Here is a 17,327-nt window from a genome sequence, read left to right on the forward strand (position 1 = left end):
TGTTTCAGATTAGATGTACACACAAGAGATGGATGGATGGAAGTTCGTTTCCTCTCAATTATTATCCCTTTATTTCCCCTACATGCTAAAATCTGCACCCAAAACCAAATTGGCTTGATAATTGTATGCTTCGGCAGCATGCCCTTAGCTCTCCAGGGTGGTTGGACTGCACTTTCCATCACTGGGCGTTCGATTGAGGAGCGATACGGTCCATCGGGATATAATAATCACCCGCTTCCCCAGCTCAGATACGCCGACTTGTTATAGAACAGGCCCGCGTCTCAGGCGAGCGTTGCGGAGGACGGGAGATTTCCCTTCAGTCTGAAGCCCCGCCCCCTTTTCCGCCTTTGGCTGCTTGCCTCCCATTCCCTCCCCCGGTGCCAAGCGCGTGGGTCGGTTGCCCAGCAACCTCCGGGCGTTTTTGTCAACTGCAACCATGTCGGACGAAGAGGAGGCGGTGGCGGAGGCAGAGGAGATCATTCGCAGCCAACGGATCTTCCTCAACCATCTGGACAGCTATGGCGGCAGAAATATTGGGAAGGTGGGGGGCGCAAGGCTGGGCTGCACTGCTCAGAAACGGGAGGGAGGGAGGGTGGGTGGAGGTCCGCTTCGGGGCACGCCGCGGACCCGCCAGATGCATCTCCATCGCAGCAAAGTTACGGGAAAGTCGGAGGCGACTGAATGGATGACATTGTCGTCACCTGTAGCGAGGGTTGGAAAGGAGGGGAAGCATCGGAGAAGGAATCCACGCGGTTTTTTTCTAGTTGTGATATATAAATTATAAAAGTCTATAGAGATTCTCAGTTCATCCAGATCGTGGTTGTCCCAAATATGCTTTTTCAGGAGGCAACTGGATTTTCTTGTTTTTTTCTTTGAAGACGTTTCGCTTCTCATCCAAAACGCTTCTTCAGATCTGTCTGGATGGAAGGGATTGGAAGGATTTATACTGTATATCCCTTGCAGACAGCTGGTCACTTGCATTCTTTTTAGAGGGTCGTTGAAGCTCTTGGAGGTTTATCTGTGTCCTCCGGGTCACCTGGGTAGTGCTAATGGTTCCTGTAGTCTGCAAAAAAAAAATTCTTTTTCCGGAAATCCATTCATACTCCCACACCATTCAAAGGGTGTTCATCCAAATAGCGTAGCTAAATTATAACTCTTTCAACAGGTTAGTTGTATGGGAAGGGATGAGAAAGGAAGGGATGAGGGATGTCTGAATATTTGGTAGTTGGTGGCATAGGTTTAATGCAAGATAACCTACTTTTCCTGCAGTCATTCAAAACAGCTGATTTTTCCAATCCCCAATATTCAGTGAGATCATCTGTAGTAATAACATCTAGGGATTGGACTATTAGTGTTCAAGGATCTTCCCAATGTTTTAATCTCTAAACCCCACTCTGTATTTGAAGTATTGTAATGTTTTATCTTCAAAACAATTTACAAAGTGATTATATGTCAATTACAGTTTTACATGTTTTGGGAGCCCTCCTTCTGATATTTATCTGCAGGAAGTCAGTCATCATGAACTCAGTATATTCTGTCCTAGTGGATAAATAAAGATTATGAAGAGTGTAATTATTTGATATGAATCAAAAAAGAGGCATGAAAAGAATCAACTTGACTTTGGACAACATCATATTTTCTGCCCAAATTAGGCCTTTCTTCTATGTTGCTTTTAACCAAGTATAGTATTTTCATTGCTTTTTTTGTAACCTCCTGCCCAATAATAATAAAAATAGTATTATTGCAAAAATATTAAAACAGTAAGCATAAAAACAAAATTGACACAATTAACAAGTCAAAAGGGTATACAATGAGTTAAACGTGGAATCTACTATTTAATCCAATAACCACTTCCAAATACCATGTTTAAAGCCCTTTTGGAAGGCTAAAGAAACTGAGGGTGGATCTTACCCTCATGGGGTATAATATTCCAAAGGATGAGAGGTAGGACAGAAAAGTCTCGACTCTTGGACTTTGCCAACCATATTTTGTGATGGAGATTGAACCTTGTGGCTTTTGTATACTCATATCTGTATCTTTGTACTCCCTCCCCCCAATTTCTGGGACAGGATTTTGATTGTTTTGTATATTTTATTTATTGTTCACATTTTTGAACTGCTCATATATGCCTCAATGTATAACATACTTGCAATGGTTTATTCAGTTAATTCAATTCATCAAAAGTTCTAGTGTTAATCCACATCCATTGACTAAATACATGGGAGTTCGCACAAAATTGTAAGCTAAAATGTGGTTGTCTAGTTTCTCATGCAAACATAAGTATCCTATATATTCTCCAATACTTTGTCAAAACCAAGACTCAAACTCCCCCTTAGCAATGAGCATAACTGAGTGTGGCAGTGTAGGTAACTGCAAGTTACTGAAGATATAATTGTACAGTGAAAGACAGGTTATTCAGTCTCTTACATTACTGCAACACCATGGCTGGAGGAGCGGGGTTAATTGTGAGCAGGGCTTATTTGTAATCAGGAATTCGGTGATTGAGACATGTGATATGAATACCTATTTGTTGAAATGGGCTGTAGCTTGGGATGTTGCTGCTGTACCAATTTTTGCTCCGTAGGATTCCTTCCTGAATTTCTGGAACTTATATTTGGACTGATAATAGAAAATTTCCACTGTTTGGGAATTCCAGCCTTCCTACCCTGGAAGTTGGTTCTTAGATGTACATGTCTTCCATGAGCTTATCAGGCCTATCATATGTAGTGGTCATAGAGTGTTTTAAAAGTTTTTTTTTCTGGACAGTTGTGTCATCTAGAAAGGTTATTTATCATCCCATTTATATCCTGATCATGTGCTAATCACCTGTGACTTTCACAAAGTGATGGCACCTATTCAGATGGTGTACCCCTAATATATCCATTTAATTTTCAAATGGCTACTTGGAGATTATCTCAAATTTCTGGTGAACAACCAAGATCTGTGCATTATTGCCTTCGAATAGCTTCCTTTTGGGGTCCAGTTTTGACTGATACTTTGATTCACTGAGACCTTCAGAAAATTAAAAACCAAAAACAATAACCAGAGTATCCCTACTCCAAACAGCATCAACCTATCCTATCAGAACATCCAGGGAGAAGCTATACATAGTGATACATATGTCAGAAGTTTGGGAGAATGCAAATAGAAGATGTCACTTTTCTGGAGCAGTGATGCTTTGGAACAGCCCCAAAAGAAGCTATTGAAAGGAAAACTTTCAATGTTGTGAAATTTTGTTAATATAGCTTTACAATACATATAGAGCTAGTACTCTTGGTTGTGCTTCTTGTCTGCTCTTCATGAAATATGTTGCCTAGAACACCGGAGTAGAAAGATGGGAGAAAGAGAGAGAGAGAGAGAATTTATGTGTTTGTTTGTTTGTTTAGAGTGAGAGAATTTATTATTTTAACAGGGTTGCTCATCTTATATATCAGAACTCTGAGTGACACAGTAAAATAACTAAAAGGAGGAAATATGTAAAATGAAATCTCATGAAACAGCATCTGGGGCTCTAAAATACCACTCCCAAATAGCAAACAATTGCTGGGCTCCAAGTAGACCCCATCCCATGTTTGGGGGAAGAACCAGCTGTTTGAATCTTTCTGGAAGGCTGGAAGAGTGGTGCCTCCCAGATTTCAGGGGAGAGTGTGTTCCACAGGGCAGATCTTGCTACTGGGAGGGACAATCCTAGATTGCAACATTGAGATAGATGATAGATAGATAGATAGATAGATAGATAGATAGATAGATAGATAGATAGATAGATAGATAGATAGATAGACAGAATAATGAATAACTAATTAATAACATTGAATTACCTTTCCTCATCTTATCATTCATTGTACCTTGTAAGTATCTGGCCAATTGTATTGTTGGAGCCTCCCTGGAAGAAATAGCAGAAGAAGAGGAAGAAGATGAGGAAGGAAGATCTGTTGTTGAAACTGGGCCCCCTAAACCAAGAGAAGGAATATATCAAATAGTGGGAACTCTTTCACAGCCAGAGAATACTAAACCAGATTTTGCCATGGAAGTATATACAGTATGTATTTGTTTTATTGAATAGATTCTTGATGTGCATTCGATTCACATAAAATTTTTTAAATTGCAAGATCTTACAATATAAAGCATCAAAAGAAAGTATACTGTGGATATAGGCATTCTTGGGTAACGAAAGGAATAACAAATGATAAAGTATGTATTGTGACAATGCAAATTCCAGCCATTTTCTACATACTTCAATATTACATGTCAATGAAAACCAGTTTTGAGTTTTCATAGTATCCTTAATGCTCTTTGCTCTTAGGAGGAGGATGTCTGGTGCCTTGAGTTTTATACAAAATACACAGTATATAAAAAGGTGGGGGAAAAATAAAGAAATAAATGTGGTCTCCCTGTGCAAAAACATATTGGAAATATTTTTTTTGTTATTTGGAAACTATATTTTGCTTATACAGGTTCAGACAACATATTTCTTTTCAGAAGTTGATTCATATACAGCGTATTCATATGCTTAGTTATATACATGCACTGTTATTAATTTTTTTTAAAAAAAACTCTATATTTTGCATCCCATACCTCTGCAGTGCTTCCCTTGTTGCATTCCATTGATATTTCATACTGGTTTGATGATAAATCACTGAAAAAACACCATGGTTTTAAAGCTAGCTCTGACCTTACCTTATAACCATGCCAATTTTTATCTTTGGTGACTAAATTCAGCTAGGCAGTGAGAGATTTATATCAGATGAATATCAATGGAAAAAACCCAGAATAACCTAAGATAAATTGCTTGTTTTTAGACAACTTCTCAAGATGAACTGCTAGTTCGCATGTTAGAATGCGATGTCATTATTTATAACATTACTGAAGACCCCAAACAAATTGATGAGGCAACCTGGGCAGCAACAGGTCAGTCAAATTTCTTCTTTAAATAATATAGAATGCAGTAATCTTGTATTACCAAACTTTAGACAGTTAATCTAGTTTAGCAAATGAAACATTCAATTATAAATAATTTGCTCAAATCTTTCAGAAATTCAATTGGACATACCTTGCTGTAGTTTTCCTTATTTTTTAATTTGTGCTAGATGTGTAGGATCTTAAGGCATTCATACTGAGTGACTATCTAATGACAATGCTGGATTAAATGGCTTGACCCAAGTGCACAGGAGAACTTTAGCAATGCTTATCATAATGCTTAAATTGGAATGTATAGGATATGCTCCTTGTGATGCAACAGAGGATTATCATACACTACTTAAATCATATGTTTTCAAATTCACTTCAGCTTCAAAATTATCGTGTATAATCATATACTGTAAGCAGAAAACAATCAAGGAGAGGTAGTGAAAAAGTGTGAAATCCTGGTATGTGTGTATTGTATTCTTTGTGACTGGATTAAGATATCTGATTTCTGTCTTCTCCAACTAAGCACTATCCATATAGACTATGTAGCTATATTGACCCCACTCACAGGTGATAGGTGGGCATTATAAGAATTTTACAATGCAATATTTAGCAATGCTATTCTCTGTGCAGTACTGGGGAAAGATAAAGCCCAATATTTGTGATTTTCTATTTATATTAACCTATAAACTATAAACTACAGCATTACATGCAGAATCAAAACACTTTGAAAAGCAGAAATTATTCATTCTTCTATCAACAATAATGACATGGGCACGAAGCAAGCCTCTTGATCCGGTGAGTGACGGAAGAAGCAAACAAATAATACAGTATAATTAATTTTACTGACTAGTTTTCTACCAGCCTGAAAACTGAGATTAATCGTCTTTTTATAATTTTTATAATAATTAAGCATCTCATACCGTCTTTCAGATAAACCACTGAGAGATAACCAATGCTGGTAGTTTCTTCCCATTAAGACCTGAGTAGCCTTCAGATGAAATACTGTATATTAAAAACATGGGAAATTTACAACGATCACATTAAGAAAATCATTCTCTGCCTATCTATTCTATCCAGGAAGATCCAGAAATACCTTTCACTGAAGAAGACTACCGTAGAAGAAAACCTCATCTTAATTTTGTGGAACACATCAACGCTGAAAAAACCATTATCAAACTTGGGAAAACAGTAAGCATTAACACAAAAAGTTGCGTATTTCATCTGTCTCCCACATAGTGCCAAAGATTCATTGGCTCTAGAAGCTCTTTTTGGTTCTTTCACCTAGAAAGAATAAAGTTTTGAAATTTATTTGAACAGAGACTTTTTAAAATCTTTCTCCCCAGAACAGAAACAAATTTGGCACATATGTTGTTGCTTCAGGTGTTCAGTATGGAGCTGAAGAAAGACTTCTCCACTACTTTTTTAAGGTAATATACTACAAAATTAATATTGTACAAGTACCACTTATCCAGAAAAAAACATATCTAACCTAACAGATTAGAAAGGCTAGGTAATCCCAGCACAGCCTTCTAATGGAGCTTCTTCAAACCTGCAGATTGCAATAGCTATAGAGTGCATTGCCTGAAACTGTAGCCTCCCCCATCATTAAATAGAACCCTAGAGGCTTTCAGAAGTTGCTACTGATTACAGTGTACTTACTATTACATTCCATGTAGTTTTAAACACATTAAAGAATTTATTTCTGTCCTGGTACAACCTACTTACTTTGGCTTACCTGTTTTTGAAATATGGTCCATGACAAGTCATTCAACACTGAAGTGCTGCCTTCAACTCAAAATAGTTTTGTACTCCTTATCCAAGGGGTTCGTTCCCACTCATGGTTCCTAATCTACTTCGGTCACCTCAAAAACAAAAAAGCCGTGATACATTTTGCAGTCGTGCATTTTCTCTACCATTTGTAGCTGTAATTTCTTGGCATTTAATGGCTGTTTATAATACTTAAAACCAGATGTAGTATTCAAGTCCTATAAAGCCTGTAATTAATGTGGTCCTTTTAATTGGTAAGCTACCTTCTTAAAGGAATGATGCATACTACTGTATTTATGATAGATTAAGCTACTTGGTAAATATTTGCAGTTGTCTTGGCTTGGTGAGACTCCTACAATACCATGTTTTGGAGATGGACAAAATGTGGTTCCAACCATTCACATTACTGATTTAGCAGCGTAAGTATACTTTTTTTTGCTTTTGTTGACTTACAACCATTCATTTAGTGACAGTTCAAAGATACAACAGCACTGAAAAAGGTGACTTGGTTTTCACACTTAGGACCATTGCAGCATTCCCCTGGTCTTGTGATCAAAATTTGAGCACTTGGCAACTGGTATATATTTTATGACAGTTGCATTGTCCTGGGTTCCTATGATCATCATTTGAAACTTTCCCAGTTGGCTTCTGTCAAGCAAAGTCAATGGGGGGAAGCCAGATTTGCTCAACAACTGTATGATTCACTTAACAACTACAGTGATTCACTTAACAACTATTGCAAAAAAAAAGTCGTAGAACAGGGCACAAGTCACTTAATAACAAAAGTTTTGGGCTCCATTATGGCCATAAGTCGAGAACAATCTACAACCCAAAACTTCAGAATTTTGCTGATGTCTTCCCTGTAGCCTTGCTGAAATTAATAGCATGTTCCCTTCATGTTCATGGCACTGAATCAGTTAATATGTTCTTTGCCTTGAGTTATGTGTACAAATAATAAAGGCAAGATACAAATAAATAAATAAAATGTAAACCAGCTTTAAGCTTTTTATAGGTTTCCAAATTGATTTTTTTTAATTTACAAATTCCTGCACTTTAATTTACAAATTCCTGCATATGAAAAGGGATGTTGCCTAATGCCAAGTACCTGAAGAAAGTAAAACTTTGGTGTCATTTAAGCACCCGAAGACCTAAATGTGCATGAAATGATGCAATTGATTATCTGATTTAATTATCTGTGAGTAATAATTAGAGTGCCAGTTTGATATAAAGAACCAGTCTGGAACAGTGGTTAAGATATCAGACTAGAAAACTAAAGACTTCTTCTAGTCCTGTGTTTGGCACAAAGACAGCTAGGAGACATTGGGCTAATTACTTTCTTTCAGCCTTAGGAAGAAGACAATAGCAACCAATTCTGAAAAACTTTGTCAAGAAATCTGCAGGAATTTGGCCAGGCAGTCTCTGAAAATTGGACTTTATTGAACAAAAAAAAGCAATAGTTATAGAGTGCTAATATGGAAGGGATAACTCTAATTACTTTTGGCCAGATATCAACTTCCACTTCCAACACTCCACCATTGCCCTTTTAAATCTACAAACCCTACTGAATACATTTTTCAGGAGTTATGTGGAAGAAACTAAATTATTATTTCCTCACTTTTATATATTTATTATATACTATACATTCACTGTACATTCTATGTATCCATTCACACTAGAGTGTTGCAGAATATAGCAGACCATAGACCGAGGACCAATTACTTAATTGCAGTGGATGAATCAACACAAACCCTGGGTGAAATTGTGAAGGTAAAATGGTTGAAGAATTTTAACTGTCAGATTTATTTTCATGGTACGCAACACATTTTCAAAATCTCTGTCCTAAATACAATTAGACGTAGCACATAGAAAACAAATAAAATATAGAATACACATGTGATTTATAGAGCTAAGGGGGCGAATAGCCTGGCATTTACTGTTGTCAGAGGAATCAGAACCATTGGAAGGTCACACCTACCCTTTCCAATTCTCCCCTGCCTGAAATGAGTAATAGATTAAAAGAAGAATATATTAAACCTGAAACCAGACAAGAAAAAGATAATTATTGTTCCAGGATCACAATCCTTGAAAGATGATAAATCTCCTGAATGGAGTTAAACAATTTAAGGATGTGTCTGGATCATATCTCTTAACTAAAAATGTAGAATTTTGCAAATCAACATCTTTGCATCATAAAACACTTATTATAAAGAAGTTGCTTAGCTTCTACAACCTGCAGCAGTTTTGTATAGAAGTTCAGGTATAGCACTGAGCAAAAAGGTGGTGGATTGTGCTTTGTTTCTTAGCACCATTGACTCAATATTAAGTGTTAATATTACAGCTTTATGGGTTAAAAGATAATAAGCAATAGACTTTATGTGTTTAATGATTTGTTATTTGTGGTAGATATGAAACTCAGTTGTTGTTTTTCTCAAGTGCATCAGCAAAAATGTGGGCCCAGGAAAAATACAGAAGGTTCCAAGAGAAAATGCTTTCCTGAGCAAAGAATTAACGGTACTCTTATCTTTCTGAATATTTTCTACTAGAAAGGATAGATTATTTGAAGAAGAGATTTGTATTGCCCTCACATTGACTTCATTTAAATAAGGCCTTACATTTTTTAGCTAGGTTAACTTGTGGAAATGTTATTATATCAGATCAGGTGTTTGTTGTTCTATTTTGGGTATCTGTATTTTTTTCTCATTGTATATCTATTTCTTTTTAAAATACATTATGTTGCTAAGAATTGTCATGGAGTTGGGCAGCCTTGTAAATTTGATAAAGTTCAACTGGTTGCAGTTTCCTTCCCATTTCATATAGCAGCTTTGGCAGAAGTTGATCAAGATGGGAGGATTGCAACTGGTATTTACAATACGAGGAAAGAAGTATCTTGCCATTTAAAAATAAGATTTGCAGATGCTCAGGATATCCAATGTGGTCAAAATCTCAGACTTCTAACTAACAGAAAAGGAGCAGGGTGGGGGGGGGAGTAATTTGAGAGAATGTGAGTAATAAGTTAAATCTATAAGCAATACTTTCCATCTTTTAAATTGATAGTTCATTTATTCATTTACTGTATGACAAATCCCAAAAGATAAACCTAAGTATCAATCATGTACCTTGGTAATGTTCATGTTGATATATTTTAATGGATTTTGTCGCAGCAGGTACAGTTCCCAGCTGACTCTGAAGGGTCTCTAGATTAGTTTTATACTAGGGGGTACTTAGTAAAACTTTATAGTTATAGCCTGGAGAAAGTTCTTTTTTTTTTTCTGATGTTTATAATTCATTGGACATTTAGAGAAGTGTTTTTTTACCTTTTTTGTTATCCATTTGCATTTATGATTTTAATTTCTGTTATGAAGTGTTCTGCTATACTGTACTATGCAGAAAGGTTGTTTATAAATACTGCTAATAAGAGTTTCTTGCACTTCCTACAGCAAACATACTTGGATGAATTGTTTGTGAATCTACGAATGGAAGCTGTATTCTTGAAGGAGAACTTCAACATAAAATGGGTTGCTCAAGGAGGGATAGTAGAAAACATTGAACAAGTTGTCAATGAGTATAAACTAACTCGTGGATTATTGGTAATCATAATGGAAATCCATACTTGCAATACATGAGTGAACTGTGACCTACTACGTATTTCCTATACAATTTGGAGAAAATATGTATTTATATATCAGTTGTAACCTGCAATTTGAACTATATTAACATGGGAGTATCAGGGGTGGGATTCTACCAGTTCTGTCCACCTCTGTAGAACCAGTAGCTCTGAAGAGCAGCAGACAGAGAGCATACATAGAACCAGTTCTATGTCTGCTGCTGTTTTGGCCCTCCCGCCCTCCCGGTCTCTTACCTGACCTTTATTTCCTGCTTTTTCAACCACAGCTGCTTTGCACGACACAGCTGTGGTTGAAAAAGCAGGAAAAAAGTGTTTTTTCAACTGCTGCACACCTGCGTGCAGCGCTGCTAAGCTGTCCAGGCAGCTAGCTGATGATGATATATGTATGCGCACTGCGTGTCAGGCGCATCTGTGCGCAAAACGTAAAATCACCGAACCGGTAGTTACACCGGTTGGATCCCACCCCTGGGGAGTATGCTTTTTATCAATCATCAGGAATCCTCTAAAGGTTACAAAAATAGAGCTTGGGATACATACGGTCCTTGGGAAAAAGTTCCTCAATTATACTATATCCTAAGCTATTTTACAGCCATGGATGGATTAGTCAGTATGGATAGAGCTATTTCCCCACTATGGGTAGATGTTTGTGCTATTGGGGGAGAGGGGCTGCTGCCATGACCTAATGGGAATATGCAATACACCACATAAGCTAGAACAATTAATCAATGGAACAACTTGCCTCCAGAAGTTGTAAATGCTCCAACACTAGAAGTTTTTAAGAAGAGATTAGATAACCATTTGCCTGAAGTAGTGTAGGGTTTCCTGCCTAAGCCGAGGGTTGTACTAGACCTCTAGAGTCCCTTCCAACTCTGTTGTTCTTTAAAAAGAAAAAGCAGTGCCTTTCATCCTGTTAACAATTGCTATGTTTCAACTATTGTGCCACTATGTCTTAATTGGCAGAACACCGATAGCAGCAGTGTTTTTCCAGCCAGTCTTCTATGATAGCAGGAAGACTAGAATTAAACCAGAATTGAAGGCTTTTTTCCAGCCTGTATCAGTCATTGTGAACCTAAGAAAAAGATAGGGTTTTTTTTTTCATTTTAATTTTGGCCATGGTGCATGAAGAATTATTAATAAATATGCATTTTAAATCCTTCTCTTTTAGCCAGTTAAAATTTGTATACTTGGTCCTCCTGGAGTAGGGAAAACTTCAATTGCAGAAGAACTATGCAAATATTACAAAGTGCACCACATTAAAATAAAGGAAGTGATCACTAAAGCCATAGAAAATCTGGTAAGCAGATCACTGAAGTTGTGGGCTGTTATATAAGATTATAGAAGTATGAGTAGAATTAAAAATACAGTTTACAGTAACATATTTAAAAACAAAAATGTCCTGCATTGTACGTCATCAGATTATGCATTTTATGGTTTCTGTCATGATGTCTGAAAATAATTCATTTTGCAAGCAAAACATGTGCTTTATAACTTAGGTTCATTCTATTCTCTGCTTCTCAATATTTCAATAGAAAAATTGGAACATATATAGTTCAGCTGTTAAATAATGTATTTCAGTATGGTAGACTTCTGTGTACATTTCTCTTAAATAGTTCTTTAAATTAAACATAGAAGTCCAGTTTAAACTTTAAAAATCAGTTTAAAGTTTATTGGCACAATCATCAAAAGTTGGATTTGTACAAAGTTTAAATCAATTGTATCATCATGGACTAAGGGCAATACAGACATGGCATCTGATTTCTAATTCAGGATGCAAAACCAATCAGGGAATAGGAATTCAAATTTTCGTTGATAATGTCACATTTCTAATGAAGATTTAAGTTTGCAGTAGCAAGGGCAAATTTTTAAACTCAGCCTTGAATTTGGGTGGACAGTTTAGTAATAGCCATGATTGCATTTGTACAACTAAAGTTAGTTAACTATTTTCAATTAAGGCATTGAAGCCAGTGATGGGATTCAAATTTTTTTACTACCGGTTCTATGGGCATGGCTTGGTGGGCATGGTATGGCTTGGTGGGCATGGCTTGGTGGGCGTGGCAGGGGAAGGATACTGCTAAATCTCCATTCCCTCCCCACCCCTCTAACCTGCTTTCCAGCTCTGTTATCCTGTGCAGGGCAACCAAAGAAGAACCAGCCAATCAACTGGGACTCGGGAGGCAGAGAATAGATTGGGGCGGGGCCAATCAGAGGTGGTATTCCGAACTACTCAAAATTTCCATTACTGGTTCTCCAGAACTGGTCAGAACCTGCTGAATACCACCTCTGATCAAAGCTGACCTTTTTCAGCAACTCTCGTGGGAGGATCGGGATCTGAAATGTTTGATGCTGATCCATCTTGCTAAGGGTGTGTTCATATGGATTAGCTATTCACTATTCTCTGGAATAACTTGATTGTGTATCTTTTATTTTAAAAAAACTTATTAATTTATTTGGTATGTATACTGTTCAGTCAGAGATGCATAGGTGGATATTTGCATGAAACCATTCCCTTTCCCCTCATCTCCGCTGTCTACAAAACTGGAAACATTGGGGAACTCTTTCATACATTGTAGAAACAACGGGGCAAAGTTGCTTTAGTTTTTCCCCAGTTAGTTCAAATTTTCTTGTCATTTTATTTTAATTTAAACTGCAGGAAAAATTAGTTGCTCCTCAAGAGGGAACAGAGTCTGTAGAGGAAGGGGAAGAAGAAGAGGAAGAGGAGGAGGAAGAACAAGCAGATAATATAGAAGAAGCACAAGAATTGTTAGATGGAATTAAAGAAAACATGGAGCAAAATTCAGGTTAATGAAAAAATTAGCAAAAATTCACTCTTCTAGAGTAAATGCAATGGTTTTCCTAGTGTTTCTTCCATTTAACTTTCTTGATTGTATTCACAAAAATATGGAACTGTAACCTGGTTTTATTGATTTTGTGTAAACCTATATTTTGTGGTTTGCAAACCATGATTTATGGCATTGAATGTTTTGTCATCTCAACCATTTGTGGCTGATTCAATTTTCCATGCCTTTATCATCTCTCAGGTTCATCAGTCTCATCTAGATTATGGTGAACGCTTCAGAGGAAAATAAACATGAGATAAAATATGAATAAGAAAGCAGGAAAGAAATGATAGAAATAGCTGGAAATAGTATTGTTGTAATGGGCAGGCCACCAGATTTTGGCTACAAAAATCTAGACAATATAAAGTATGGAATGAGTGGTATGGTAGAACCCATTCATAACAGTTCACAAGAGCTGATTACAGGTAGTCCTCAACCTCAACAGTTTGTTTAGTGGCCATTTGAAGTCACAACCCAATTGAAAAAGTGATTTATGACCATTTTTCACACTTAAGTTAATTCCGACATTTCCATGGTCACATGATCAAAATTCAGATGCTTGACAATTGACTCATATTTATCACTCCCTCAGTGTCCTGGTGTCATGTGATCACCTTTTGCAGCCTTCTGACAAAGTCAGTGGGGAAGACAGATTCACTTAAGAATTATGTTACTAACTTAACTGCAATGATTCACTTAACAACCATGGCAAGAAACGTAATAAAATGGGGGGAAAACTCATTTAACAAATGTCTCACTTAACAATGGAATTTTGGGGCACAGTTGTGGTCATTAGTCAAAAACTACCTGTATTAAATTTTTCAGGAATTTTGCAAGCTGCTTGAGAGAAGAGCAGAGCTATAAAATATATAAAATATAAAATATGTACCATCCAAATCAGCTCTTTGGCAGCCTTGCAGCACAGTGAGCAGCAATGGAACTGACAGAGCTGGTTGTCACACATGTATTAGCACCCCACTATATAAAGGCCTTTATCCTGCTGTGGATAGGCAATGTTTAAAATGATGATGATGATGATGATGATGATATTGAACATTGCAATTGAAGATTTGATAGATCTAATGATGAATGATGATTGAACATCCCTTCAGCTGCTCTAAGGAGAAATACAGGTAGCCCTTGACTTACACAGTTTGTTTAGTGACTGCACAAAGTTACAACGGCACTGAAACAAGTGACTTAGACCATTTTTCACACTTACAACCTTTGCAGCAGCCGCATGATCCTGTGCTCAATATTCAGATTGCAAGGTCCTGTAATCATCTTTTGCAATGTTCTAACAGCAAAGTCAATAGGGAAGCCTAACAACAAGATTACTAACTTAGCAACCACTAACAACTGTGGCAAGAAAGGTTGTAAAATGAGGCAAAACTCATTTAGCAAACGTCTAACTTAACTACATAAATTTTGGGCTCAGTGGTTGTCATAACTCGAGGATTACCTGCAATCACTCATCATTAGATCAGCCATTGCCTCCCACCTAGGCTGAGACAGAATGATTGGCCCAAGCTCACTCAGCTGACTTTGTGAACAAAATAGGACTAAAATTCACAGTCTCCCAGTTTCTAGCTGGATGATTTAACCACTACACCAAACTGGCTCTTGTTGAAAAGCAATTAAATAATTATTTTTAACTACAGAGGAAAGTATATCTGTGTGTGTTTGGAAATGTATGAGCCTGAAACACCACTGCAGCTGCTTTAAGAGTTGAATTATGAGTCTGTCCCTTAAAGTACACATCTATAAATGTTGCTTTAGTGATTAGCAGAAAAGAACTTTCCTTGCAGAAACTTTGAAGTTTTTATTGGTACATTATTTTGAATCATTTCTGAAAAGTGTTCTGCCTAGGCACAGGCCAGTCAAACTGGTGGCCCTCATGCCGGATGCATCACATGCAGGCCGCACCCACCCCAGCTCCACAAAGACAAAAAAATGTATGCCGTGATACATCACATGACATGATTGCGTTTCACACCCGTGGCCTAGGGATTAGATTAGATATGAAGCATTATGTGGAAAGTTAGTTTAATTTTTTTAATCCAACCATTTGCAGAAATGTTAAAGAGTGCTACTATGGAAATAATGATTGAAGGGTTTAAGACTTAATCAGATTATAAAAACATAATTTTCTGGTGCCTGATTCCATTCCTTTATATTCTCAGATACAACTGAATCAACTGACATCCATTCTTACAGAAAAAAATGCCATATAAATGAAAATTATTTGTCTAATAAAAGACTGATAGCCTACATTCAAACAATACGCTGAATTGCAGGCATTTGTTAGAAGCCATGAAGACATAGATAGATCCACCATCACTTCCCCCTCCTTATTTATTTAAAAGTATTGTAAGGCTACCCATTTTAAGAAGCAGATTTCTGGGGGTGGGGGTCACAATAGCAAACAGCAATAAAGAGAAAGCAAAATCTTGCCACCCAGCTTTATCCTTGCCAGCTTGTCAGTTTGTCCCCAGCAAATGCTCATTGGCTGAGCTATAAATTCACCCCATTGACTGATTTGTGCAACAGAGTCACAAACTAGCAAACCATGTTTTACTGTAGCATGTTGTGAATGGCCAATCTTTGCAGTTAGTTTATGGATCAGTTTAATTGGGCCAATTGATCAAGCTATAGTTAAAGTAACTATGGGTATGTAATTCTAATACACTATAGGTATAATAAGTATGTGTCCAGATAATAGTAATTTTCAGTTTTGACCACTCTGCCTCAACTAATACATCTCCCATTAAAATTAGGTCGTCTAGATGATAACTATGTGATTCGGTTCATGAAGGAAATGCTAATGTCTATGCCTTGTAGAAACCAAGGGTACGTTTTGGATGGGTTTCCAAAAATCTATGACCTGGCAAAAGATCTTTTTAACAGTAAGTATTTGTATACTGCTTTATTAGAACTTAATGTAGAGTGCATTGCATTGCATTACAGCAACTTACCTGTGGCCAGTTTCACAATAACAGATTTCTCCTACCTTGTAAATTGTGCTGAAATAAAGTATTCATCTTATAGCACCTATGTTCTAGTGACAATCATGGATAACTAATATGCCCAGAACATGGCAAACGATAAGAAAGACTGCTGCTGAGAAATTCTAAAAGGCTGTCTGTTCTGCACAGAGGGCAACACTAAATAGTTTTACCCCACTTTCAGTTGAAAATACTGTATCAGTATTCACATGCTATAATATGTATGGTATCTATGTATAAATGTATTTGTGTATAGTCAGTTATATATATGTTTCTTCATATAGAAAAACTAGTAATTTCATGAGGCTGATGAAATAGTGAAAAATTTGTCTATGAAGATTCTCAGTCATCCAGGTCATGGTTGTCCCAAAGGTGCTTTTTCAAGAGGCAACTGGACTTTCTGGTTTTTTTCTTTGAAGGCACTTCACTTCTCATCCAAAAAGTTTATTCAGCTGAAATGGAATTATTTAGTCAAAATATAATATGCAATCAATTATCAAGGCACTTTGTTTCCTGTTTTCTTACAGCCTAATATTTAATGTAAAACTTACTGAAATTCTAGGTAAAAATATATTATGTATTCTTTTAACTGTATGGTATTTATGAAATTATGAGACCCATAGCCTCATAAAGTTTTCCATCCTATCATTTCCATTCAACATCTGCCTCCCCTTTTAATTTTATTTATTTATGAATAAATTTGCGAAGCTCATAATGGAATGGAATGAGATCCTTGTAACTGGTTATCTAAGACCCTAATTTTATGTACTTTTTTAAGGTCTCTACCCATTATAAATTAATTATATGGTATCTGACAAATTCAGACAAATACAGTGTGGGAAAATCTAAACAAATGCAGCATGGGAATAAAAACATAGAAAAATGTCTGTCCTGCCTTCTAATAGTTGTCTGTATTTTTTTCAGCCTTAGATTCAGAAGACCCAGAAATGTTGTTTAGGAAAATGTCAGTAATATACATAATGTTATAGCATGATTATCTACAAAAACGAAAGGGAAAGAAGCAAGAGTAAGATTAAGACTAAAGAAAGGTGTATAATCTGGCAGTTAGTAGCAAGGGCAATAATTATATTTGGTATAGCCCAAAATATACTCATTAATACTAGACCACTATTGCAAACTGCAAAATCCCAGTTGTTTTTAAAACATGTTAATTTTTTTTAAATA

At 36.6% G+C, this 17,327-nt stretch overlaps 1 protein-coding gene across 2 annotated transcripts in view; it reads left to right on the plus strand.

Moving 5' to 3' along the window:
• Nucleotides 1-395: 395 nt before the first annotated feature.
• The window catches only part of AK7 (adenylate kinase 7), a 32,334-nt gene continuing 15,402 nt past the window's right edge, over nt 396-17,327 (plus strand). For both annotated transcript variants that reach the window (XM_026716999.2, XM_087922151.1), the window contains exons 1-13: nt 396-541; nt 3,854-4,039; nt 4,800-4,908; nt 5,609-5,703; nt 5,986-6,096; nt 6,252-6,335; nt 7,006-7,094; nt 8,352-8,442; nt 9,109-9,186; nt 10,113-10,262; nt 11,466-11,594; nt 12,951-13,098; nt 15,915-16,043. In XM_026716999.2, the coding sequence (XP_026572784.1) occupies nt 437-541; nt 3,854-4,039; nt 4,800-4,908; nt 5,609-5,703; nt 5,986-6,096; nt 6,252-6,335; nt 7,006-7,094; nt 8,352-8,442; nt 9,109-9,186; nt 10,113-10,262; nt 11,466-11,594; nt 12,951-13,098; nt 15,915-16,043 (1,504 nt within the window). In that variant the 5' untranslated portion in view covers nt 396-436. The remainder of the gene's footprint in view (nt 542-3,853; nt 4,040-4,799; nt 4,909-5,608; nt 5,704-5,985; nt 6,097-6,251; nt 6,336-7,005; nt 7,095-8,351; nt 8,443-9,108; nt 9,187-10,112; nt 10,263-11,465; nt 11,595-12,950; nt 13,099-15,914; nt 16,044-17,327) is intronic.

This window comes from Pseudonaja textilis, chromosome 1, assembly GCF_049901715.1.
Source record: "Pseudonaja textilis isolate UNSWEBS1 chromosome 1, rPseTex1.2, whole genome shotgun sequence".
In the NCBI taxonomy this organism is placed as follows: domain Eukaryota; kingdom Metazoa; phylum Chordata; class Lepidosauria; order Squamata; family Elapidae; genus Pseudonaja; species Pseudonaja textilis.